Source organism: Carassius carassius, chromosome 25 (assembly GCF_963082965.1).
Source record: "Carassius carassius chromosome 25, fCarCar2.1, whole genome shotgun sequence".
Classification (NCBI taxonomy): domain Eukaryota; kingdom Metazoa; phylum Chordata; class Actinopteri; order Cypriniformes; family Cyprinidae; genus Carassius; species Carassius carassius.
The window spans coordinates 25278004-25305429 of record NC_081779.1 but is presented as its reverse complement, the minus strand read 5'-3'; the positions used below and the strand labels follow the sequence as shown (position 1 = coordinate 25305429).

The window sequence follows — 27426 nt, the reverse complement described above, 5'->3', positions numbered from 1 at the left end:
GGCGGATATATAAGTGAGTCTCGCCCCGCCCCTTCTCTCCCGAAGCCCAGCTCTCAGTGCTGTGTGAGTGCGCGTGTGCTCCGGAGCTCGTCTCGGCACACGTTATATAAAAAATAAAAAAAAAACAAAAAAAATTAAAAACTTTTAAAAATTCCAAAAAATCCTTTTTTTTTCCTTTTTAAAATAAAAATCGGCGAAGTGGGATCAGGAGGCCTTGAAACATCTCAACAAACCCGAAAAAAATAACGTTAGTCTATGAGCTCGCGAAGGCCTGGCGGTTTGCTCGATTCGCGGTTTTGGATTTTAAGTGTTACTTGTTTTAAAATATCTGTTACCCTAATTATTCGTCATTCGAAGCGCGGAGTCTTTTAGTCGACGGTTGGCAGTTTAAAAAATTGGCCTGTGTGTGTTAGCCTGACAGCTAACTGTATAACACGTGAAGATCTGCGAGCCGAGCAGAAGATGAACCCCAGCGCGCCCAGTTACCCGATGGCCTCGCTGTATGTGGGAGACCTGCACCAGGACGTGACTGAAGCCATGCTCTACGAGAAGTTCAGCCCGGCCGGTGCCATCCTCTCCATCCGGGTGTGCAGGGACATGATCACGCGCAGGTCGCTCGGATATGCCTACGTCAACTTCCAGCAGCCTGCGGACGGTGAGCGCAGGCGAAGTGATGCTCTGACGCTGATTGAGAAATACATGTAGAGTGTAGGTTGCGTGCTTCTGCATCTCAGACACATGCTGCACGAGCGTCTGCGTTTTGTTGGGAGTGAACTATACAGAGCTGCGTGCATGGCGCATGCTGTTGCGTGACCGCAGTGACTTGCATGCCTGTCATGTTTAGGGCGTGGGGGGGCGGAGGGTGTGCAGCACTGATAAACCCCCTGTTCAAGTATGTCAGGGAAGCGCCTTCCTTGATCGATCATGCGGTTTCAATAGATTAAAACTCATTGGAGGAAGTTTCACGTGCAAACTCTCATATCAGGGTCAGACATGATCAGTGTGCGACCACAGATTTCTTATTCCTACATCTTTTTGTATTCAGTTGTGTGTATCATTAAAGGGATAGTTCACCAAAAAAATGTCATTAATAACTCACCCTCATGTCGTTCCAAACCCGTGAGACCTCCGTTTATCTTCAGAACACAGTTTAAGATATTTTAGATTTAGTCCGAGAGCTCTCAGTCCCTCCATTGAAGCTGTGTGTACGGTCTACTGTCCATGTACAGAAAGGTAAGAAAAACATCATCAAAGTAGTCCATGTGACATCAGAGGGTCGGTTAGAATTTGTTGAAGCATCGAAACTACATTTTGGTCCAAAAATAGCAAAAACTATGACTTTATTCAGCATTGTCTTCTCTTCCGTGTCTGTTGTGAGAGAGAGTTCAAAACAAAGCAGTTTGTCATATCCGGTTCGCGAACGAATCATTTGATGTAACCGGATCTTTTTGAACCAGTTCACCAAATCAAACTGAATCGTTTTATACGGTTCGCGTCTCCAATATGCATTAATCCACAAATGACTTAAGCTGTTTTTTAATGTGGCTGACACTCCCTCTGAGTTCAAACAGACCAATATCCCGGAGTAATTCATTTACTCAAACGGTACACTGACTGAACTGCTGTGAAGAGAGAACTGAAGATCAACACCGAGCCGAGCCAGATAACGAACAATAGACTGACTCGTTTACGAGTGAAGAACCGGTTGCATCGGTTTTCGGATCACCAGTAGTTCTTTCTGACAGTTCGATTCAATAAACCGGTTGAAGAAAACGCTCATAACATTAGCACAGAATCAGTTCAGAATCAATCACCAAAAGAATCAGTTCGGTTCAGACGCTCTGTGTGTCGGTCTGCTTCACGCTGAATCACACATGTGCAGTATCATCAGCTCCTCGGTTCTCGAATCGGACACGTCTGACAGAAACGGTTCTTGACTCGTGAATGAGTCAATCTTTTGTTCAATATCTGGCTCGGCTCGGTGTTCATCTTCAGTTCTCTCTTCACAGAAGTTCAGTCAGTGTACTGTTAGAGTACATGAATTACATCCGGTTACATTGAATGATTCGTTCGCGAACCGGAAATGACAAACTGCTTTGTTTTGAACTCTCTCTCACAACAGACACGGAAGAGAAGACAATGCTGAATAAAGTCGTAATTTTTGTATTTTTTTGGACCAAAACGTATTTTCGATGCTTCAACAAATTCTAACTGACCCTCTGATGTCACATGGACTACTTTGATGATGTTTTTATTACCTTTCTGGACATGGACAGTAGACCGTACACACAGCTTCAATGGAGGGACTGAGAGCTCTCGGACTAAATATAAAATATCTTAAACTGTGTTCCGAAGATAAACGGAGGTCTTAATGGTTTGGAACGACATGAGGGTGAGTTATTAATTACATAATTTTCATTTTTCGGTGAACTATCCCTTTAACTATCGTATAGGTTTGGGTGGTTGCACAGCACAGGTTCAGAAATTAAAACTGGTTTGGGCAAAAATGCAATCAAAGATCAACCTATGGGCTAAGAAATGACTAATAAATGCATCCCTTTTATCCTTGGACTGGTTGATCTATGAGCAATTTTATGATTTACAAAATACTTTTTTTGGGCATTTTATGGGCAAAAACATGCAATTCATTTTCAGTCAATAACAGGATCTTCTGTTGTAAACTTTTTGGGCAAGACATCCCAGATGAAAATATTAATTCATAGATTTGACCATGTACCTCTCCAGTTGATTAATCACAGTACACATGAAGACGAATCCTAGATCAAGTTTTGATGAGTTGTCTCATTAACTCTTAGCTTATTTGTATCAACATCAGAATAGAAGTGCGATTAATTTTTCATCAGTTTGGAGTTTCACAGAAGGTTTTTTTTATTTTTTACTTTTTATCACTCCATAAATCAGAAAATACCATATTTCTAGAAAATAAATGTTATATAAATAAAAGCACCTTATAAGTCTTTCAAAAAGACATTAAACCTTAAAGAAAACTTATAATGCGTAAACAGATTAGATCATTTGAAAGAAAAATAGATTTAATAATTTTATATTTTTATTATACAGTGTCATACATGTACATTAAGTTTATTTGTTATTATTCCCGTTATTTTAGGTTTAAATATATATATTCTGTATATTGATTGTCTTGAAGATGGAAATGATTAAACAATGTGTTTAAATATTTGAATAATAACACTGTTGGCTTTTTCATGACTATACCAATTGCTGCTGATATGGCGGTAAAATATAAAGAAATAAACAGACACTAATAGATTTTTATGTGTTTTGGGTGGTTTCTTTCCACTAGTCCTAAAGACATGGATGCAGAAATATTAAAACTGAGAAGTGCATGAAACCAGAAATCAGTGGTTTTGCTAGAAGTGTCTTGCCTTGAGGGCTAATCTTTTTTTTAGTGGACTCATAAATGTTTTGCTTCCAGCTGAACGCGCTCTAGACACGATGAACTTTGATGTGATCAAGGGTAGACCTGTCCGCATCATGTGGTCTCAACGCGACCCCTCGCTGAGGAAGAGCGGCGTTGGAAACATCTTCATCAAGAACCTGGATAAGTCTATTGATAATAAAGCACTTTATGACACCTTCTCTGCCTTTGGCAACATCCTGTCCTGCAAGGTAAGACACATTCACACTTTTGATTGTGCTTTGTAGTGATTTGATGATTGAATTTTGGGTTTTATTGTGCACGAGTGCTTCTGTCGGTCAGTGGGTGCATGATTTTACGCCTGATATCCTTTCTCAAGGTGGTTTGTGACGAGAATGGCTCAAAGGGCTACGGTTTTGTGCACTTTGAGACCCAGGAGGCCGCCGAAAGAGCCATTGAGAAAATGAACGGCATGTTGCTGAATGACAGAAAAGTGTAAGTGAGATTTTTAGTTGAAGGAAATCGCTGAAAGAGCTTGCCAACTAACTTGGAGGGTGGCTCGATTGACTAACAGACTTGATTTGGAATTAAAGTGTGTGGAAGGGTTGGACTAAGTGACATTTTTTACGAAATTTTAAAGTTTAAAGGAATTGTTCAGCCAAAAGTGAAAATTTACACAAAACTGACCTGTGATGGTGAGTGTTTTCAGACATTTTCACTTTGGGGTGAACTGTTCCGTAAATAAACTTTCTGGTGTGTATTTTTGAATTGCATATACATTTGTGTAAAGATCGCATGCATGTATTATTGCATTATGATTGACATTTTTGGGGTGTGCAATCCCTACAATGTCTTGTGCTCAACAAGGCTGCATAAATGTACTTAAACATCCAGTGAGAAAGTAATTTTGTGAAATCTATTTGAATTGATTTGAACATTTTCTGGATTTCCAGCATTATTACTCCAGTCTTAAGTGTCACATGATCCTTCAGAAATCATGAAATCAAGCTGATCAAGATAAAATCTTATCAATATTGAAAGCAGTTGTGCTGCTTGTTATTTTGTGGAAAACCTAGTTTCTAAAAAAAAGGATTTGAGCAATAGAAAGTTCAAAAGAAAGCTGTTTATTTGAAATATAAATCCATAACATTATGGATGTCATTACTGTCACTTTCAAACAATTTAAGACATCCATGCCAATTAATGTATTTCTTTCAAAAATCTTACCTAAACAAAAACTGTTGATATTTTGCCTAAAACTTACCCAATGTTAATTATATATAGTAGACAAAGTTGCTTATTTGCTATACTGGTGTATACAAGTTAAGTAATTCCTTGTTAGTTGAGTAATAAACTGTGGAAAGAAAAATTTGGCTTTGGTTGTTTTGATGACTAATACCAAACAATATGGTATATTGTTGAAAAATCCTAAATGTCTTGATAAAATGTAAGCTACATCACCCAGCCTCATGAAATGAGTTCTTTGAGGTCTACTAGATCCTCCTATAAAACGCTCCTAATTTCTGTCAGGTTTGTAGGGCGCTTCAAATCTCGCAAGGAGAGGGAGGCTGAGCTCGGCGCAAGAGCCAAAGAATTTACCAATGTGTACATCAAAAACTTTGGGGATGATATGGATGATGACAAACTCAAGGACGTCTTCAGCAAATATGGTAAGTTCTTTGTAGTACTGCGGTTTAGAGGGTATTATTCTCTATTGACTTGTACATTACAAAACCTCGTTTGATAAGGTACTGCTATGAGCATCCGTGTCATGACTGATGAAAATGGAAAGTCCAGAGGATTTGGATTCGTGAGTTTTGAGAGGCACGAAGACGCACAAAGGGTCAGTTTTACATAATGTAGTCAAATAAGCACAACTGACTTCCTGAAGTCAGATTAAGCATAGGATGCATGTGTTCAATGGTTCTGCTGGTTTCTTGCAGGCTGTGGATGAAATGAACGGCAAAGAACTCAACGGGAAGCTCATCTATGTGGGTCGTGCTCAGAAAAAAGTGGAGCGGCAAACTGAGCTCAAGCGCAAATTTGAACAGATGAAGCAGGACCGCATGACTCGCTACCAGGTCAGTGAGGGTGAACTCTGACCTCTGCAGCCTTGTCAAATTCGGTGTTTCCTCCTCAGTGGACTGCACTGGCCAAAATGGCTGCAACAGTGAATTTGTAGCCCATGGGCCCCATGTTCCTGTATAGTGGGAACTGGGGATAGTAGGGCTATGTACAAATGTTTTTGTTTATTATTTATGGACCCGAGTCAGATTGTGTAACTGCATTTGGGTCTAATATTATTTAATAAATTTAGGTGGAGTTTGTTGTAAGTGTTCAGTTCTTCACAGCCGTTTGCTGTCTGTACAGGGTGTCAATCTCTACGTGAAGAACTTGGACGATGGCATCGATGATGAGCATCTTCGTAAAGAGTTCTCTCCCTTCGGTACAATCACCAGTGCCAAGGTACAGTGGTAAATCAGTCTTAATTCACCAAATTATTTATATACATTCTAGATGTTTCTAAAAGATTGAAAGTTACTCAATGACTTTTACGTCAATTCACTTTATTGGTCTAATTGTATACACTTTATCGATGCATGCTACTTAATTGTCTTTTAAATATATTTATAGGTGCTTCAGGTCATATTTTTGACTCTTCTGAAGCATAAAAATACTACAGTATGTTTGCACATATTTAGGAAACATGCTAAGTTCACATACTTGTTTCTCAAAAAAAATTAAAAATTATTCATGTGCATTCATTATATCCGTGTCATAATTTCTGTTTTTGTTTTGGTCTGTGTGACTCCGCCCACTGCCAGTTAACCCAATAATATTTCAACTCCCCATGTTGCCGGTTGGCAGAAAACTTAGTGTATTGCAGCCATAAAAGCCAGTAAACTAACTGGATCAGAAATCACAGATTCTACCCCTCCTGAAAATCCTCGGCATCCATCTGAAAAGCTCTATTAGCAGAGGAATATTAAAGTATGGCTAAATAAACTCATTCACACTCATTCCTGTTGTGTGTCCTCAATTTGGCAACCCATGTGAGCATCGAGTCTGAGGAGTAGGGGACGGGAGAAACGACTCGCTACAACATTTTGAATTTGGACTGCAGTACTCATTTCAGTTGCTAGCCATCAAGGTTAAATACTGCACCTTTAACTTCCTCCACCTCTTTCAGATGAGGTCACCTAGGCCCAGTGAGCCGTTTAGCATTGTTTAAGGTTATAGTTCTGCTAATACAGCCTTTCTAAAGTCTTGCCAATTGCCAAAGCTGTAACCTGGCTCAATTCTGATATAAAAATGCCCAGCTTCTACCTTCAAGAGAAATTAGATGTTTCCTTTGATGTAATACCTTTGCAAATGCCATTTCATGTTGATTTCGGAAAAAACTGAGCATCTTCCCCATCTTCTGTCACAGGTCATGATGGACGGTGGTCGCAGTAAAGGCTTCGGGTTTGTCTGTTTCTCTTCCCCTGAGGAAGCCACTAAAGCCGTGACTGAGATGAATGGCCGTATTGTGGCCACTAAGCCACTGTATGTGGCTCTTGCTCAGCGCAAAGAGGAACGGCAGGCCCATCTCACCAACCAGTACATGCAGAGGATGGCCAGTGTCCGCGCAGTGCCAAACCCCGTGATCAACCCCTACCAGCCTGCACCTCCATCAGGATACTTCATGGCTGCCATTCCACAGGTGGGTTGGTTGTCATATTGCTTAGATTAACATTACTGCTTTGTTTTTCCCCTAATGGTTGTCTTGCATCACAGGCCCAGAACAGAGCTGCATATTACCCTGCCAGTCAGCTCACCCAGCTCAGACCCAGTCCCCGCTGGACCACACAGGGGGTCCGGCCTCAGCGTAAAGCAACTTTCTATCCCAGAAACCTGCTTCATTAAATGAATTAAATGTCACTGATTCCTGATGTGCTGATTCATAATAATAAAGACATTGAACCTTCCCTACAGACTTCCAAAACATGCCAGGCACAATGCGCCCATCTGCCCCCAGAGCTCAGAGCTTCAGCACCATGCGTCCTGCGTCTCAGGTGCCCCGGATGATGTCTACACAGCGTGTTGGTGAGTAGTGTCAGCCTTTACATGCACCACATCACCATGAGGTCTTCTGGTTTTGTGACATACTTTGAACATGCATTTCGTTTCCCTTTTAAGTTTCTTAAAGACTCTGTCATTAGTCTGGTTCAGAGGTGCTAATAAAGAAACGTTTCAGTTTCATTAAAATCACACAGGCAGAAAACATTTGACCTCTTACTTTCTTGGCTGCAGTAGCTGTTGGCTCCTTTAAAGGATAAATTTGGGTCTGTTTTGATCTGGGAAGAAATATATACAAGATCTAAGTTACAGCTTTTAGTGCAGGAGCCAAACATTGCGAGCCAAGTCTACAAAAGATATTAATTTATTCAGGTTGATTTGAATCAAAGGAGGCTTTATAGATGACTTGTACTGTAGTAAAAAACAAAACAAAAAAAAGTTTGAGTTACATATTTGTTATATTTAATATTTTTCCATCTGAAAGTTTATGCAGTTAAAGTGAATGTTTTGTTTAGTTTAGGGCTGTAGCTATCGAATATTTTAGCAATCGAGTATTCCATCGATTAATCGAGTAATCGGATAAAATGTGTTTTTGCTTAATTAAAGTGCAATATTAATTATGCAAGAGAAAATAAGACTCCTGGGTCTCTTAAAATGAACAACTAAGTTTCCTTTTTTAGAAAAAAATATTTTGACTTTTTAAATGCATAGAATGAAATGCATACATCAAAAATAAACATTTAATTATTACCCATTGTTTCTCTGTCTGTACTTGTATTGTGAACAATGACAATAAAGTTGACAGATGAATTAAGTGCATTTAAGTGCCATTCAGTTTGGTTTTAAATAAAGCACTTTCTGAGATGCACATTAAACACATAAAGCATTAATTTAATTTCTTTTAATTATTGAAAATTAACTTAACTTGTAAATTAACTTGTATTTTTTTTTTGTAGTAGGCTATGTACATTCTGCTGAACAATAGTCTTTAACCGGACTTTTATTTTGACGGGTTGACGTACCTTTACAGTTCTGTGTATGTGATGTGACGCTAGTTTTACTCAAATCAAACGGTCAAACGCTCATGAAGTGACTGTCAGACAGTGTTGGGAAGGTTACTTTGGAAATGTAATAGGTTACAGATTACAAGTTACCCTGTTTAAAATGTAATAGTAGTGTAACTTTTTCAATTACTTTATTAAAGTAATGTAACTAATTACTTTTGAGTACTTTTTGATTACTTTTCTAAATTTGTGAAAATTAAAGAATAATAAATAAAAGCATATACATCAACTTAAATACAGTTATCTAATAAGCATGTGACATATTCTGTAATAAACTCCTGAAACATTGGTGTGTTTTTTTAAACAGCTTTCTCTTTGTATATGATGATAGTTTTCTCAAAATAAGTAAAATGCACATGAAGTGACACAGAGCAGTTCTAAAAATTATGTTTATGTGCTCGTGTACTCCTATATTGAGGCAGCAGAGGTTGAAAACACTGCAAGCTTCAGTAGGCCTATAGTAAATGAAACCATGTCTTTGCCATTAATTCAGACTGGAAAATTCAAACTCATAGAAACAAATTCATGGACAAAACAATTTTTTGTATGGACCTGACATAAAAAAGGTTTAAATCTTTAATTTGGGGACATGCAAAATAATTAAAAGTTGTCTCCTGAACTGCACCTTCACTTCCATTTTTCTCTTCAGTCTCTTTATTTTGCCCTGTTATCCATCTCTCTCATGACTTTAATACTCAAGATTGAACCAAACTATACTTTACAATACTCTACAATACTACAATATCTTTATCGAAAAATCCTAATACTGTACACGAGTCATGTTTTTCCCTTACAAAAAATTACCATGCTTTTTATTAGCCTATATAAAAGTAAAATAACCTTGTTTTTTTTTTTTTTTTTTTTTTTTTGCAAATGGATTTGTATTTATTCTTAAATAAATACATTTGTAAAATAATTTTACATTTTTGGTTACCACAGTTAAACAATAGTAACCATTTTCTCTGGATTTATAGTTAAATATTAAAATGTTAATTTTCGTAAGGGTTGTGTTGTTGTCTGTCGTAGCTCCCCCTAAATCTATAAAAAAAAAATTGTTTTTTTTTTCAGCTAAATTACTACTGTAACATTACAACTGATAATAATGATGTCCTTTATATAGTATTTTGAGTGATGACTGATGAGCAACGTGCTGCTGCTTGATTAAATAAATAGAAAAACAAAGACAAAAAAGCATTTTTACAGATGAAATTGACCTGAAACCCTGAACAGTAGTTCTGCTTCTCTGCTCCAGCAGTCCTCTCTCTCTCTCTCTCTCTCTCTCTCTCTCTCTCTCTCTCTCTCTCTCTCTCTCTCTCTCTCTCTCTCTCTCTCTCTCTCTCTCTGTCTCTCTGTCTCTCTCGCATTGATTACTCTGAGTCTGATCCAAACCGTTTGGCGGAGGCGCGGAGAGCGCGCGAGTCATGACTAACAATTCATGACTTATTAGAGATTTAATTATCAAATGGCGGATTCGCAAATGATGGCTTTAGTACATTCGGCGTGCAATTATACAATAACAATATTAAAATAGAGGGGCAAATCATCTGCCAGGCCACCGGGAATTGTCCCGGTTCTCCCGGTGTCCAGTCCGCGCCTGATTTCCACAGACACGCAGAATGTGCAAGTCATATATTGCATCTTTGGGGCTTAATATTTACAGACACTAGTCCATGTCATGTTTTGATTCAAGTGTACTGACCTACTTTTGATTTAGTCATCCAAAATGCGGCATATTCCGTCCGCGTTAGGCATTTCGTTTTTATGACTGGATTCTTCGAACCAGACTGTGTTTCCGCATCCCGGAAATTATTAGGGCGGTATGTCTCAGAATAGTCAGTGCAATTTGGGAAAGAAATCAGTTAAATCTGTATGTGGATGTGTGTAAATATTCAAATGTAATCCCCTTTGTAATCGTTAAAAATTTCATAAGTAACTGTAATTTAATTACTCATTTTTTCTTAGTAACTGTAACTAATTACAGTTACAATAATTTTGTAATTAAATTACGTAACGGCGTTACATGTAACTAGTTACTCCCCAACACTGCTGTCAGAGCAGTTCTGGAGATGTTGTTCATGTGTTCACGTCCTTATTAGGGAGACAGCAGAAGCTGAAATCACCGCGAGCGTCACGCGCGCTTCAGTGTGTTAATAAAGGAAGTCGCGCTTCTACTCCATTCATTAACAAAAACACTCAGAACATGCAGGATTCATATTTAAATAGACTGTTCCAGCTTAATATTTACAGATAATAGTCCATATCGTGATTTGATGTAAGTGCAATGACCTATTTTTGATTAATTAATTCAAAATTTGGCAAAACTCCGTGCCATTCCGCATTAAACTGTAAATTCCACTTTTATGACTGGATTCCACGATTCCCTCAGCGTTTTCTGCATCATAGGCCCCTAGTTGTGGTATGCCAGCTCTATCTTGCAATGGACACACGCCACGACGTTCTCTTTACGTTTGCCTGCGCCCTCAAATCAAAACACTGCTGACTGCTTGCAGTACTCGATTTCGGACGCAGCGCTTGTGTCTCCTTCCGCTTTGTGGGTGACGTAAACGCGTTGTCACATTAAAAAAAAAAATCATTGCGAAAGAACCTGACGTGAGATTTAAAATACCGTAATTCCTCAAAAAAAAGCCGGGGCTTTTATTTACCTGAACTGCAGAAGGTAACAGGCTTTTATTTGAAGCAGGCTTTTATTAGAGGCAGGCCTTTATTTCTAATTCCATCTGTTTGATAAGTAATTGTTTTAAATAACCCATTTTAAATTAAAAGCGATAGCGTTCCAGTGGACAGAGATCATAACATTAGCACAGAATCAGTTCAGAATCAATCATCAAAAGAATCAGTTCGGTTCAGACACTCTGTGTGTCGGTCTGCTTCACACTGAATCACACATGTGCAGTATCATCAGCTCCTCGGTTCTCGAATCGGACGCGTCCGACAGAAACAGTTCTCGGTTCACTGTACTGGTGATCCGAAAACCGATGCAACCAGTTCTTGACTCGAGAACGAGAAACGCTCCGGCAGTGGGCGTGTACGTTCGTTATTTGACTCTGATTATCCACACAAATTTAATAAAGACCGGCCTTTATTTGTCCGTGTTGACCACGCCCCCGGCCACTATAAGAGGCCCGGCGTTTATTTGACTACTGGTTTTTATTTGAGGAATTAAGGTAAATTAAAAGAGGCTTTGAGGCAGAGGAATTTGCTTCAATCATTTTTTGTAATCGAGTTACTCGAGGAATTGTTTTAACGTTCATGTATTTTGACCAATTTGAATTCTTGAGTTGCAGTTTTAAAACAATAAGTTTGCATTGTTTTTGAGAAGTTATGAGTTACAAGTACTTAATTAAATGTAATTAATTTTGTTACTGGTAATTCTTGCATTGGTGTTGCATCGGTGGTTATTCTGGAGATAACAGTTAACAGTTCTTGATTTTACAAAAAGAGGTTAATGTAGTAATAACTGGCTGATAACACAGTAACAAAAAAAAAACTTTTGTTTCCCATTCACTCATTAAAGAAGTTATTGATCATAAACAATATGTTTTTAGTTGGGGAAAAAATAACGTAAGTAATAACTTCAGATGACGGGTCTGAACAGTTCCCAGAATGCAAAAAGCTTATGCAAATGTTGAATGCCTAATGAGGGCTTAATCATTTCAGAGATTGTTGCAGAGATCAGGATATGACTAAAGAGGGGAAGATCAATTACCTGGCATGTGTGTGCAACATTACATGAAACAGATGAATGTGATCTTATCTCCACATGCAGCATGCCCCTTATTAATATCAGAGGTGTTTCTCTCTCTCTCAGCTGCTCAGACCATGGGTCCACGACCCACAGCTGCAGCGGCTGCGGCTTCTGCTCCTCCAGTGCGTGGCGTACCACAGTACAAATACACCCCCAGTGTCCGCAGCCCCCAGCAGCACATGAACACACAGCCTCAGGTTACCATGCAGCAGGTAAGACTCCGCTCGACCTTTATCCTATCAGGCCTGAACCATGTGCTTCAGAGTTTACTGTACTCATTCACTCTGGTTTACAGCCTGCTGTGCATGTGCAAGGACAGGAACCGCTGACGGCCTCCATGCTCGCCGCTGCTCTGCCACAGGAACAGAAGCAGATGCTGGGTAAAGATTTCCTGCTTTTGATTGGGTGTTCCATTCACTAGGTTTCATGGTATACCTTACTAGGGCAGTATCATGATACTAAAGGTCTTAAATACCTTCTCTCTTTTTTACAGTAGTATCATCAATGCAATATTACCTTAAGTAAGTTTCAGTACACAATTCAAAGCGTTCATTTGAACATGTATGCACTCGTAATGGAGTGTTTAGCGATGCTTCAGTTCATTTTGCAGTGAGATGTTGGGCATCTTTGTTCGTGCTGCAGTTTATTAGGAGAGAAGGACTAAAAAGAGTTAGAAAATTAGCAGTTCAACATTATAATATCTGTACATTAAAGGGCAACTAAACCCCTGGTCAGAGCCTGACTCCACCCACTGGCAATATTTGAAAAAAGCTGAAAAGTGGGCAGAGCACAGTGGAGATAGAGGGGATTAACCGAGGGCGGGGCTGAGTGCGTGGGGCGTGAACCTGAGACCGCAGTGACGGATTGATTGACAGCTGCTGTCAGAGTCGCTAAAATGGAGAGTGACTGTAGTGACGCAAGTAGCTTTGCAACGGAGCGTTCATTTGAAGTAGAGGACTTTTCTCCCCCACCTTCACCTGAAAGTGGATGATGTCGAGGTGTCTGTGGCCTGAGCCATATTAATTGGAGCCGCTGGCTCAAACTGCGGTCTAACTCCCGCACCGCGTCGCTTTCAGCGCGAGCTGTGTGGAGAAGCCCATTTCCACCTCCATTGCATTGGAGAAGCAATCCCGCGTAAAATGCAGTTTGCACACTCCAGCTCTAGGCGGGAACTCGCGGTCTTCCAGGCTAAATGCATGCAACCACTGCCACCTAATTCTGCTGGAAAACTATGCAGTCCAGCAGTGCGGTCGCAACCAGCAACACTACACATACGTACCATCCTGACCACTGTACTAAATACAGATAAATCTATAACTTGAAGCTATCCTAACTGTTGCAGTACTATGCTACTAACTATGCTTCTAACAATACTAACGTTACACTAACAACTATACTAATTAACTACATAGGCTACACGAAATAATCTAAATAACTATATAAATGCTATGCTAAATAGATGCTATAATAGTCTATCCTGGTCGTTCCAACTTCTGACTCACTACTACAGTAATTTTGACGTAACAAGATGGTTTTATACTGCCAAGGGCGTGGTAGCACGTACCAAGGGGCGTGGTGAGCTGGAAACTGCTTACGTCACCTGCCACCGCTTGCGTCACTTGCCACCACAATATCCAATAGGAAAAATCAACTGCAGTAGCCACCGTTCAACCTGAAGAGGGCAGACGTTTTTACACCACATATTGTAGAATTAAAACACTTTATACTCAAATGTCAAAAAAGTTACTCGAATCAATGAGCAGCACTAATAAAGCCCCATTATTACAGATCATTAACTAAAAAAAAGTTGGTTTAGGGTTTAGTTACTCTTTAATGTGTTCTCTCAGTTTGTACGTTGCTCATTTGACTGCTTCTGAAACAAGTGAAATGGTTAGATTATAGATCCATTCCACAGTTGCATTTGCACTCGGTTCTCATCAATCTTATCAATCCTTATATTATGGTTTTAACATTATAAATTAATTGTGAAATTTCAATGTGACACAAGCAAGAGTGCTGTCTGGTTGCAAATGTGACCGATTTTATGTAACAGTACAATAAACAAAAAATAGTTCTGTTTTGCCAATGAAAGTAGTTCTAGATATGGAACTGTTGCATTTCTTTCAGAAACACACAGTGGTGTTTTGTTTCGTTTCTACATTAATCTGTGTTTTTGAACAAATCCGGCGAGTCCGTGATTCACTGAGCCATTCATAAAAAGTCACTTGATCCCTTCCTGAATCAGTTTTCCTGTTTTGAGCCAATTGGTTGAATGAATGATACAGTGATTCAGTCATAAAGACTGGTTTGCCACCTGCTGGCAGTTTTAGGAAAACCTGGCCTGTTTTCATTTCCTTTTGTGTATTTATGAAAATTTGGTTCATTTTGAATTGTGAATTAACACAATATTGCATGGTATCGTGATTAGGGAAGTCAACGATTAATCAACAATCAATTAATTGTCTATAAGAGATGTAATCGATTAAAGCTATCGATGGTCACTATAAGCAATTTAATTTTGGGGTGCGTGTGGCTCGTGCACAAAACAAGTGCAAGCGTCTGTGAGTGCGTTGACGAAGCTGGATCTTTTTTGCGAAATTAATTCACTAATTTACTTTTAATGTGATCTATACTCAAAAAATGCATAAGAATAAAAACATGCCCCACATGCCGTAGTTACGTTTGGGATCGTTTAGATTTTAAACGGTGATAATGGCAATTATAAACATTGCGATAGTATTTTAAAATACAACAATGAGGACCATTAAACAATCACAGGATGTGAACGAGCCAACAAAGAAAAATGATCCCAAACGTAACTACAGCGTGCTCTCTTCATTTTATCAAATGATTGTAATCACATCTCTTCATTTTACAATCTTACTGCCAGCCTTTTATTTAGACTAAAAACCCCATTCATTCGGCTGAGGAAGCTGTGTTTGAGAAGCATTTGAACATCCTGTCATGTGGGTGACTGTGTGCTACTGCAATAGACCCAGTTTGCATCATTAAAGTTAAACTCAACCTCGAAGCATCCTAGGTGTATGTGACTTTCCTCTTTCAGAATAATCCAGTCAAAGTTATATTAAAAATTGTCCTTGCTCTTCCAAGCCTTTCAATGGGGGAAAGCAGGTGTTTGTTGTCAACTGTTCAGAAGACGTGAAATAAAGTGCGTGCATCTGTAATAAAACATCCCTCAAGCGGCTCTTGGGGGTGAATAAAGGCCCCCTGCAGTGAATCAATGTGTTTTTGTAAGATAAATACCCAGATTTCAAACATAATAAACACTTTTTTTCTCACTTCTACTGACTGTTGGGAACCGGAAGAATTAAAATTTTGGGGTAAAATAACCCTTTAACGATTAATTGATCGTTAATTTAAACGACGATTGATCATGGGAATAATCAAAAATGGACATTTCTGATGCTTCAGCTGGTATAGTATTGTAAGATATATTTATGGCATTGAGAAAACCCTACTTTCCACCACTCAATGGTTCATTTTCCTCTCACAGGTGAGCGTCTCTTCCCACTTATCCAGAACATGCATCCCAGTCTGGCTGGCAAGATCACTGGTATGCTGCTGGAAATCGACAACTCGGAGCTCCTCCACATGCTGGAGTCTCCAGAGTCTCTGCGCTCCAAGGTTGGACGTGGCACTGATCGGTGGTTTCTGTCAACTCTACGTAATGAAGCATTTGAAGAGGTTTTGTGGATGTGTTTTGATGTTTTGCCGACTGTCTGACAGGTCGATGAGGCGGTGGCCGTACTCCAGGCTCACCAGGCTAAAGAAGCCGCTCAGAAGACTGTGACCAACTCTTCTGGCGTGCCAAGCGTTTAAGCCAAGGTAGTGTGTTTACAGATGTGTTTTTCTCTGCTCTCATCAAATGTTCGTTGTCCTGGAGAACTACAAGGTCATGATGTCTCTGTTTTACAGGGGGACCCAACCTTGAATCTTCACAGAGAGGAAAAAGTAAACAAAACAAAAAAAAACTGAAAACATGGAAAACTATATTTAAAAAAGAAACTAGAAAGAGCCAGGTCTAGAGACAAGCATTCTAGGCCTAGTCAAGGTATTTAAAAAAAGGAAAAACAGACAAAAATAATGTTGGGGGTTAAAAAAAAAAAAAACCTCCGTAAATAGCCGTAAAGCATTCCTGCCTTGTTTTATTGCTTTTTAAAGCCTGGCTATGTCATGTTCTTAGTAGGGAGGTGAGAACTGACTGGACCAGCAATGTGAAGTTATGTTCAATTTAAAATCTGCTTGCTCAAAGTTCATTAAAATGTGTGAGTGTATTCATTTGTCTACAGAATCTCTTTCGGTGCGGAGTTGGGATGCCAGTGGTTATGTTTTAAGTTCCTGTTCTTAGACTAGATTGAAATGGAAGATTCGGTCTCGTAGCGCTCTGCTTTTACAGGCTGTGTGTGATTATTGGGTAGAACAAGGGTTATGAATGTTGGAATGAAGGAGGGAGACGAATGCCAGAAATGCAGTGTAATTGCACAAAAAAGGAGAACAAAAACTGCATGGCTGACAAACTATTGTGAGCAAAGATCTGAAAAGTTTCTTTTTTTTTTATTGGGGTGTTTATAAAGAAATGAGACATTGGTATTGTTTTAGTTAGTGGAACCCTATTGTACCTTCAGCAGGTACGCAGTGTTACTATGAAGTTGCCAAGATGATTTAAGTGGCTTTTAATGTGTTGCTATCAAGTTGCTAGGGTGTCCTTGGTAATTGTTAGTGTGTTACATAGTGATTGCGAGAATGTTCTAGGTATGCTGACCTTATCAAGGGATAATAATAAAAATAATAATAATTTATTCCTCCTCTTGTCTTTGCAAACCTTACTTTCTCTTTGTGGACCATGAAATATCTCTGTTTTTGTCCATCTTATGGAAGTCAGTGATGCGTTTCTCAAAATATCTTCTTTTATGTTCCACAAAAGAAAGTAAGTCGCACATGTTTGGAAAGACATGATGGCAGAATGTTCATTTTAGTGTGAACTGTCCCTTTAAGATCAATAGTTCCACTCTTTATGATCAGTTTTCCACTTGAAAATATTGTTCCTGAATGGAATGTTTTCTTGCTTAGGTCTCAAGTAATCTAAAAGTGATCAAGAGTCGTCTGAATACATAAGCTATGTGTAGTCCAACTATATACTATAATATAACACTGCAAATGACATGGTGCTTTAGGTTTGGACTCTGAGGAGTGTTAGTATAGTTGCTTATATACTGGCCCAAGTAAACACAGCTGTTATTCACAGCACAGAACTAAAAACGTGTTCAGTTGATGCCTTTTCTCCATAAATCTGGGCACAACAGAGCGCATGTCTGTATCTACCTGGCCACACTGCTTGCTCTTAACAACTCTCTCAGGGCCAGCCATTACAATCTCTCACTGATTTCCCTCCAGCCAGGTGAACATAACATGTTGTCTCGACAGCTGTTCCCTGAAACGCCTCGGGCATCTGAACGCTCAGCTGCTGGAGTGTGGAACAAACAGGCCATGAAACACTGATATAACGTGAGCACTGACTCACCATCTAGCAAAATGAATGCCTTCAGTCTGCTTTTACATCTACGCTACCGTACCAATGATGCAAAGAAGTGAAAAGTGTGCTTAATTGAATTCTATGTGCACTTAAAGTGTACTTCAGAACTTAAAAGTTTATGAAGTTTATATAATAAACTGTACTTGCGGATAATAAATATTAATAAAACGCCACTTGTGTAGCCAACTTAAAGTGAGTTCACTTTCATTACTGTTTCTTAACTTACCTAAGTACACTTAGTAAAATGAGAAATTTTTAAATCTTTCGTCATGTTTAAAGTAGTGCACTTAATTTGATGTGTTGACTAACTTACTAAAGCACATGTACTTGGTTATAGTTTTCCCTGTAGTGTTATTCGATATAACATTTAAAGTGAATATATTTTAAATGTGAAACTTCGTCATTACAAATGCGTATTTACAAATATATTTAATTGTATAACATACAAGTTTCAATAGAAACTAGATAAAAAAGTTCATCAAGATAAACTTTAAGTTGGCTTGAGAAAGCCTGACCAGAAAGTTTGAAAAGTTTAGAAAGTTTGCAAAGTTTAGAAAATGTGAAAAGTTTTAAAAGATTTAAACGTTTGAAAAGTTTAAAAAAGAAAATGATTAACATATTACTAGCATTACAAGCATGTTGTCAGCATGTTTCTAGCATGATTAACATGTTGCTAGCATGTCGTTAACATGTTTTCAGCATGATTAGCATGTTGCTAGCATCTCGCTTGCATGTTTCTAGCATGATTAGCATGTTGCTAGCATCATTAGCATGTTGTTAGCATGTCGCTAGCATGTCTCTAGCATGATTAGCATGTTTCTAACATGTCGCTAGCAGTATTAACATGCTGCTAACATGATTAACATGCTGCTAACATGATTAGCATGTTGCTAGCATGATTAGCATGTTTCTTGCATGATTAGCATGCAACTAGCATGTTTGCTAGCATGATTAACATGTTGCTGGCATGTTTCTAGCATGATTAGCATGTGACTAGCATGTTGCCAGCATGTTTATAGCATGAATAGCATGCAACTAGCATGTTGGTAACATGTTTATACCATGTGACTAGCATGTTGCTATCATGATTTTAGCATGATTAGCACGTTGCTAGCATGTTTCTAGCATGATTAGCATGTTTCTAGCATGATTAGCATGTCGCTATCATGTTTCTAGCATGATTACCATGCGACCAGCATGTTTGCTAGCATGTTTCTAGCATGACTAGCATGCGACTAGCATGATTAACATGTTGCTGACATGTTTCTAGCATGATTAGCATGCGACTAGCATGTTGCCAGCATGTTTATAGCATGATTAGCATGCGACTAGCATGTTGGTAACATGTTTATACCATGCGACTAGCATGTTGCTAGCATGATTTTAGCATGATTAGCACGTTGATAGCATGTTACTACCATGATTAGCATGTTGCTAGCATGTTTCTAGCATGATTAGCATGTCGCTATCATGTTTCTAGCATGATTACCATGCGACCAGCATGTTTGCTAGCATGTTTCTAGCATTACTAGCATGCGACTAGCATGTTGCTAGCATGATTTTAGCATGATTAGCATGTTTCTAGCATGATTAGCATGCGACTAGCATGTTGTTGGCATGATTAGCATGTGACAAGCATGTTGCTAACATGATTGGCATGAAGCTAATATGTCGCTAGCATGTTTCTAGCAAGATTAGCATCCGACTAGCATGTTGCTAGCATTTTTCTAGCATGTTGCTAGCATTTTTCTAGCATGTTGCTAGCATGTTTCTAGCATGCTGCTAGCATGTTTCTAGCATGCGACTAGCATGTTTCTAGCATGACTAGCATGCGACTAGCATGTTGCTAGCATTATTTTAGCATGATTAGCATGTTGCTAGCATGTTTCTAGCATGTTTCTAGCATGATTAGCATGCGACTAGCCTGTTTCTAGCATGATTAGCATGCGACTAGCCTGTTTCTAGCATGATAAGCATGCGACTAGCATGTTTCTAGCAAGATTAGCATCCGACTAGCATGTTGCTAGCATTTTTCTAGCATGTTTCTAGCATGCGACTAGCATGTTTCTAGCATGACTAGCATGTTGCTAGCATTATTTTAGCATGATTAGCATGTTGCTAGCATGTTTCTAGCATGTTTCTAGCATGATTAGCATGCGACTAGCCTGTTTCTAGCATGATTAGCATGCGACTAGCCTGTTTCTAGCATGATTAGCATGCGACTAGCCTGTTTCTAGCATGATAAGCATGCGACTAGCCTGTTTCTAGCATGATTAGCATGCGACTAGCATGTTTCTAGCATGATTAGCATGCGACTAGCATGTTGCTAGCATGATTAGCATGCGACTAGCATGTTGCTAGCATGATTAGCATGCGACTAGCATGTTGCTACCATGTTTCTAGCATGATTAGCATGTTGGTAACATGTCGCTAGCATAGGATAGATAGATAGATAGATAGATAGATAGATAGATAGATAGGTAGATTAGAAATATTAGATGAGTAGATAGATAGATAGATAGATGGAAACAGTCAGATAGATAGATGGAAACAGTCAGATAGATAGATGGATAGAAACAGTCAGATAGATAGATAGATAGATAGATAGATAGATAGATAGATAGATAGATAGATAGATAAGAAATATTAGATAGATAGATAAGAAATATTAGATAGATAGATAGATAGATAGATAGATAGATAGATAGATAAGAAATATTAGATAGATAGATAGATAGATAGATAGATAGATAGATAGATAGATAGATAGATTAGAAATATTAGATGAGTTTAAATTGATTAGAAATAGTTCATAGCAGTGAAGCTTGATTGATTCTAATGGGATTTGGAGCTTGGCTCATCTGAACATCCTGTCAATGAAAGTCTATGGGCTTTTTATGATTTTTAATATTCATTTTTATGAAAATCATAAGTCCAATCAGTTAGAAAAGATAAAGCACACCCGCGGGTATAGTCTGAAGAGCTGGGCTGAGTTTGGAGTCTGTAGAGTTAAAGCTCTAGGAGGAGTTAGAGTCAGAAAATTTTGTCTCAGAAAAAGAAGAATTACATTAAAGTAGATTTTAGTTTACCATAAATGCTTGTCAGTACATTCAGCAGTAAACTTTAACCATATTTCAGTGACAATATATTTATGAAATTTCATATAAAGATGTACTTAAGTTCTACTCTTAAGCGCTCTTAAGTAAAAAGTAATATAAATTTTAACTATAATACATTTCATACAAGTGTCTGGAAACATTACATTCAGTTCACTCGTTGTTTAAAGAATATTATTTCCTTAAGTACTCTTTTTAAAAAGTGTACTTAAGTGTACTTCTTTTTCACAATGGTGGGCTTGAATGAAAAAAGACTGTCCTCTGCTGAAGTGTACAGAAGAGCATGCACAGGTGAAGTTTCATCTCCACGGACAGCAGTTGCTATCCACAGAGCAGTACTGAAAGATGGTTGTGCGGTTCAGCTGCTACACATAAATGAACATGCCCATTATGACCCTGCTGTTACACATACTCCCAGCCAAATCTATAAACAGAGTGTACGACCCCTATTTAGCTGCACATAAACATCAATCTAATTAGCATTCAACATCTGAGTTCCTTTTTCCCCACACATAAATACAAATCATATGTGAGTGTGTGTGTGCAAGCCTATTTAAGTACCATTATTAAGAATTTTCCGTCTCAAACTCTCTTTACTGAAAGGCAAAACATTCTCATTACTGTAATAAAAACAAGCAAACAATATATTCTTTGATTTTTAAATTATTTTTGCATAATGGTATTTTTTCTAAAATTATAAATTTTGAAATCATTGTATTGTGGTATTTGTTACTATAATACAGTACAAGATTATATTACAGTAATGAGAATCTGTGCTAATCGTAATTTAGATTTATGTGAATTTTAAATCTGAAGACAATATATTTATGGTATCAGGCCCCATTTTTTATTTCTTTGAATTATAAACGTATTTGTTTATTTTGGTGAAACCCCCTCAGAAAGATTGGATTGATTCGTTGTTGCTATTGTTTCAGATTGTTATTCGCGTTCTTATTGATTGATATGATATCTTTGACACAATACATGGCTTTTAGCTAAATAGTGCTAGTAGAAAATTTTAGAGATTAAGGAATAAAAATGAGTCTTTTTACGATTTGATTTATTTCTAAATCATCCTTCTCAAAAAACACACTAAGTGAGCTGTTTGAAGAGAACAGATGGTTGTACAGTCTGCAGTCAACGATTACAATGAGTTACATAATATCACGCTGAAATGCTTCACTTCTACAAGTTTTTGAGCAGAATTAAATAGTTGAATAGTTTGTGTTACCTCGATCTGTCAGATCATGGGGTGGTCACTTCATTTTATCCATTACATTTATCAACCAACACAGCAAAACCTCTTAGAAATACTACAATCTATCTGGTTCTGCTCTCAGACTGAACAAATGAGTTGGGATTGATTCAAGTAAATCATTTTTCATTGATAAAGGGGTTTTCTACATCTTGTTGAATCCCAGATGGATTCATCTGACAGTACTGATGTGTTAAAGTATGTGTCCCTTCAGCCAAGGATGAGGTTTGTGTTCTGTTCTCTTGCACAACGAAAATCTATTTCCTTATATAATAACTATCAGTGTATTAAATTATTCAGTGTATATTGAAAATCCTAAAATTTTAATATTTGTTTACAGTGTAGTTTTATTTTTATTACATTTTTTTCCTATAAGTACCATCACAATTTTTCATATATGGAATGTATATCTGTTCATAAAATAACGTGAGATAAAATGTTGAATAATACATTTTCTTCACTGCATTCATTACTATATATTTATTTTTAAATGTACAAATATATAGCCTTCCATGTTCTGTGCATAAATAATACGCACTATATATAGTTTCCCATATTATTATTTTCCATTTTTTCCAAATATTTTTGTTTGTTTCATAAGGGTTATTTGTCAAAATGGCAAAAATGTAGCTATTATAAATAAGAAAAATCATCCTGTAACTGTTTGAATCCAGATTCAGTGAGATCGACTTTACATCAGTGTTTAAACCTTGATGCCTTTTAATTTATTTTTTGTTTTTGCCTGAGCGCGTTTTGTTTCTTTCTGTTTCTTTAGCAGCTGAAAGGGATGTGTATTGTGTAAATGTAGAAGCACACTCAGATGTAAATGATCTGTGATCACTCCTTGTGTGACGTAACAAACAGCTGGAGGACGCTGCTCTTCTGCTGGATTCCTGCTCGGTTTTGAGATCTGGACGATTCCTTTTGTCACATGCATTGCTGCAATACACAAAGGCAGTTTCTATTTGTCTCAAGAGCTTATTTGATTCAGAAAACACTGAAACATGTGCCCTATCATCATTTACCAGTATCCCACAAAAGGGAATATTTATCTGGGCTCTGACTGACTTCATATGAGGAAGGTTTTGTTCCTCTGGTTTGGACACCATCAGGCAGCAGCTCAGTTGCTCCATATGGAAATCAGATTTTAAGAGACTGTGAGTTTTGACCACAATGATCCAAATCACCAGGGTTTCCCAGCATGTAATATTATTGGACACTTGAAACCATTTATTTCATGATATAAATAACTTAACCTTACAAAAAATGGCTATGTGTGGTAAAGTGATGGTAATACCATGGTGCTTTAATAAAAAAGACGTTACACTTTAGAAGCTTTATTCTCCAAAGTACAAATATTTACATGGTGCTTGGATTAAAACAAGAATAAAATACTATTAAAAACTAAATGAATTATAAAAATGAACCTAAATATATATTTAGATACACGAAGTGAACAATTGATATAGTGTATATATAATAATATTATTATAGTGTGTATGTTTTATACACACACTATGTATAATGTGTTCACTTTTTATGTTTACATCTAAATACGTTTAAAAAAATGTATTATTAATTATTAAATGTAGTATATGGTAGTTTAATATATGGCAATCCTTCTCAGCCATATGGAAGCATATGGGTAGTGATATTCAATTTGGAATGTAATATGCAAAATGACAATGCAATATGTAAAATGGCAATGCATTTCTGTATTTACATTTACATTTTCCAATACATTTGTGCAACGTTTGGAGCAAAATTTAACATTAAATTACATAATTTTCATTTGCCATTTCATACACCAGTTTTAATATGTAAAATGAAAACTAATTTTAATGCTTTATAAGTTGAAAAATTTAAATGAAAATGCATTACAGAAATGATTAGATATGTCTAACATGTTCAAGCAAAAACTGTGGCAAAATTATAATTTAAATGCTATTTTTCTTAAATGCATTAACACTCACAGTCAAGACACTTCGATTGCATTTTTATTCAGTGTCCCGCAATGAATGTAGCAAAATTCAATGTGCACATTGAAAATGCATTCCGAGCCGATCACGTGTCCGCCCCCTCCCTCCATGTCAATCACTGCGTGAACAAGGCGGGGCTTGCAGAAGGTCAGAGACTCAAATCTCAAGAAGAGGATTCAAGTGAGAGAACATGGACAAGACAGTTGGTCCGTGTACGTTTTGATCATTTCGGTTTAATGGCTTCAATATTTCATTCGCACTTGTGGGCGGAGCTGAAACGCTGCTTTCATCTGATTGGTCGAATCGCTCCACCTTCAGCTCGGTCTTTTCATTCTTTCAGACAGAATAAGAGTCAGTGCGAGTGAAGCACTGTAATGTCTGAAACCACCGCTCACTGTTAATTAGAATAATATTTGAATCAGATGATGCTGGCCACATAATTCGTGCTGCTGAGACCTGCAAATTATTTCTAGGTTGTAGTATTGTATGAATATTGTACCACTGATAAATACAGTGCAAATAGTTCTGTCTCTTTGGATAAAAGTGAAGTGGGGAAAAAAAACAATAATAGACTGAACAGTTCCATGTCTGTAACATTTACCACTCTCATCTTTTAAGTCATAAGGCACTAGGTTTGTGTGTGTGACATTAATAAATAATTGTAAAAATTAATATTGTTACATTTCTGAAATAAAAATAGTAAAATTAGCTCTATGCTGCTCTGTGCTCCTGTAGCCTACCCCAGAGCGCCCTCTCGCGGCTGTAGACGGTAATGTTTTCTCTTGGTTCTGAATAAATGCGACTTATATATGTTTTTTTCAGCAGCACGAATTATGTGGCTAGCATCATCTGATTCAAATATTATGCTAATTAACAGTGAGCGGTGGTTTCAGAAATTACAGTGCTTCACTCGCACTGACTCTTATTCTGTCTGAAAGAATGAAAAGACCGAGCTGAAGGTGGAGCGATTCGACCAATCAGATGAAAGCAGCGTTTCAGCTCCGCCCACAAGTGCGAATGAAATATTGAAGCCATAAACCGAAATGATCAAAACGTACATGGACCAACTGTCTTGTCCATGTTCACTTGAATCCTCTTCTTGAGATTTGAGTCTCTGACCTTCTGCAAGCCCAGCCTTGTTCACGCAGTGATTGACATGGAGGGAGGGGGCGGACATGTGATCGGCTCGGAATGCATTTTCAATGTGCACATTGAATTTTGCTACATTCATTGCGGGACATTGAATGAAAATGCAATCGAAGTGTCTTGACTGTGAGTGTTAATGCATTTAAGATAAATAGCATTTAAATGATAATTTTGCCACAGTTTTTGCTTGAACATGTTATACATATCTATGGAATAATATTATGGAATGATATTGCGGACTTTATTCAAAAGGAATTGCAAATTGTATTTGCAATTGCGTTTTCAATTTGTGGACGCATAAAATGTGACATAATCCAAACGCAAATGCAAATCGCGCATTACCGTTTTCATTTTCGATTAAGTGAACGCACAGTGTCTGCCAAATTTAAAATGGAAATGCAAAGTCCGTTTGCAATTGTGTTTCCCATATCTTACGAGCTATGAGCCTGTCATATTTAAATAGCAATATTAATTACCACATTTGCCTTTTCACGCTCTCTGCACTGTGCATGTAAACTGCCAAAACTCAAATGGAATCGCAATACCTTTTGCATTTGAATTTCCAACGTCTACACGGAAACCTGTCAATCAAGTGACAGGGGTGGGGCCATTTTATTGGGCGTGTTTGCATTGGGAAGTGACGATCGTACTAAAATGTACCATGTTTTTACTAGGGTAAATATGAGTTAACGATAGTGTTTATAATTAAGCCACAGTAGCCACAAATGTACAGTTGTCTGAGATGTTATGAAATGTTCTTTAACATCATGAACCATAAAATGTAGTCAGTGTTCTGCTATTGTTTATTTTCATAATAGGTAAACACAGGCCACAAGTTAACACGGTCACATTTCCTTGATTCAGCAGCTGCAGGATGTAAAGAGTCCTGTCTTGAATCTAGAGATCTGGTACTGATTCAGTGTAGCTTGGTAGCTCAGTGGTTAGTGACTGTCATCTCTCACAGCATACTGTCTTTTAGCGCGTGTTCGAAACCCGGGCCAACACAGACGTTCTTTATTTTTTTGTTTATCCTACTAACTTCAGCCGCCAAACGGGCGATCATACAGTGAGGCAAATTGCAGTAGTCAAGGCGAGCTGACATGTTATCAAGTACGCTGCTGTTTGCAGAATTACCGGACCTGCATCCTCGCAGACATCACACTCCCGAGTCGAATGCACAAAGTCTGAACTACTGAGGATGCAAGTCCGAAATCAGCGGCTGAAGTTAGTAGGATAAACAAAAAAATAAAGAACGCCTGTGTTGGCCTGGGTTTCGAACACGCGCTAAAAGACGGTATGCCGTGAGAGATGACAGTCACTTACCAGAGCTACCAAGCTACACTGAATCAGTACCAGATCTCTAGATCTCTAGAAACGTGACCGTGTTAACTTGTGGCCTGTGTTTACCTATTATGAAAATAAAAAATAGCAGAACACTGACTACATTTTATGGTTCATGATGTTAAAGAACATTTCATAACGTCTCAGACAACTGTACATTTGTGGCTACTGTGGCTTAATTATAAACACTATCGTTAACTCATATTTTCCCTAGTAAAAACATGGTACATTTTAGTACGATCGTCACTTCCCAATGCAAACACGCCCAATAAAATGGCCCCACCCCTGTCACTTGATTGACAGGTTTCCTGTAGATGTTGGAAATTCAAATGCAAAAGGTATTGCGATTCCATTTGAGTTTTGGCAGTTTACATGCACAGTGCAGAGAGAGTGAAAAGGCAATGGTGGTAAGTAATATTGCTATTTAAATATGACAGGCTCATAGCTCACGTAAGATATGGGAAACACAATTGCAAACAGACTTTGCATTTCCATTTTAAATTTGGCAGACACTGTTTATTCACTTAATCGAAAATGAAAACGGTAATGCGCGATTTGCATTTGCGTTTGGATTATGTCACATTTTATGCGTCCACAAATTGAAAACGCAATTGCAAATACAATTTGCTATGCCTTTTGAATAATGTCCGCAATATCATTCCATAGGACGTCTTTACTAAAATGAATTCGCTTTCAGGAACGCGCGCCGACTCTCGCGAGATTTGAGTTTGAACTGATATGTGAGC

The 27426-nt window shown here is 37.9% G+C and overlaps 1 protein-coding gene and 1 non-coding gene across 3 annotated transcripts; both read left to right on the top strand.

Moving 5' to 3' along the window:
- Positions 1-34: 34 nt before the first annotated feature.
- LOC132104482 (polyadenylate-binding protein 1A-like) lies at positions 35-16381 on the top strand. Of its 2 annotated transcripts, none has more exons than XM_059509972.1 (15): positions 35-655; positions 3458-3651; positions 3780-3895; positions 4931-5070; positions 5149-5243; positions 5344-5481; positions 5771-5866; positions 6831-7103; positions 7178-7268; positions 7376-7486; positions 12353-12501; positions 12585-12669; positions 15804-15934; positions 16037-16135; positions 16226-16381. In XM_059509972.1, the coding sequence occupies exons 1-14, from the start codon at positions 463-465 to the stop codon at positions 16127-16129; spliced, it is 1905 nt and encodes a 634-aa protein (XP_059365955.1). In that variant the 5' UTR covers positions 35-462; the 3' UTR covers positions 16130-16135; positions 16226-16381. The 2 variants fall into 2 exon arrangements, with proteins under 2 accessions (XP_059365955.1, XP_059365956.1); XM_059509973.1 differs by having other exon boundaries at positions 591-708.
- LOC132104913 (small nucleolar RNA SNORA5) lies at positions 5507-5641 on the top strand. The gene has a single exon (XR_009423630.1). It is a non-coding gene; the product is annotated as a small nucleolar RNA SNORA5 (small nucleolar RNA).
- Positions 16382-27426: the final 11045 nt, after the last annotated feature.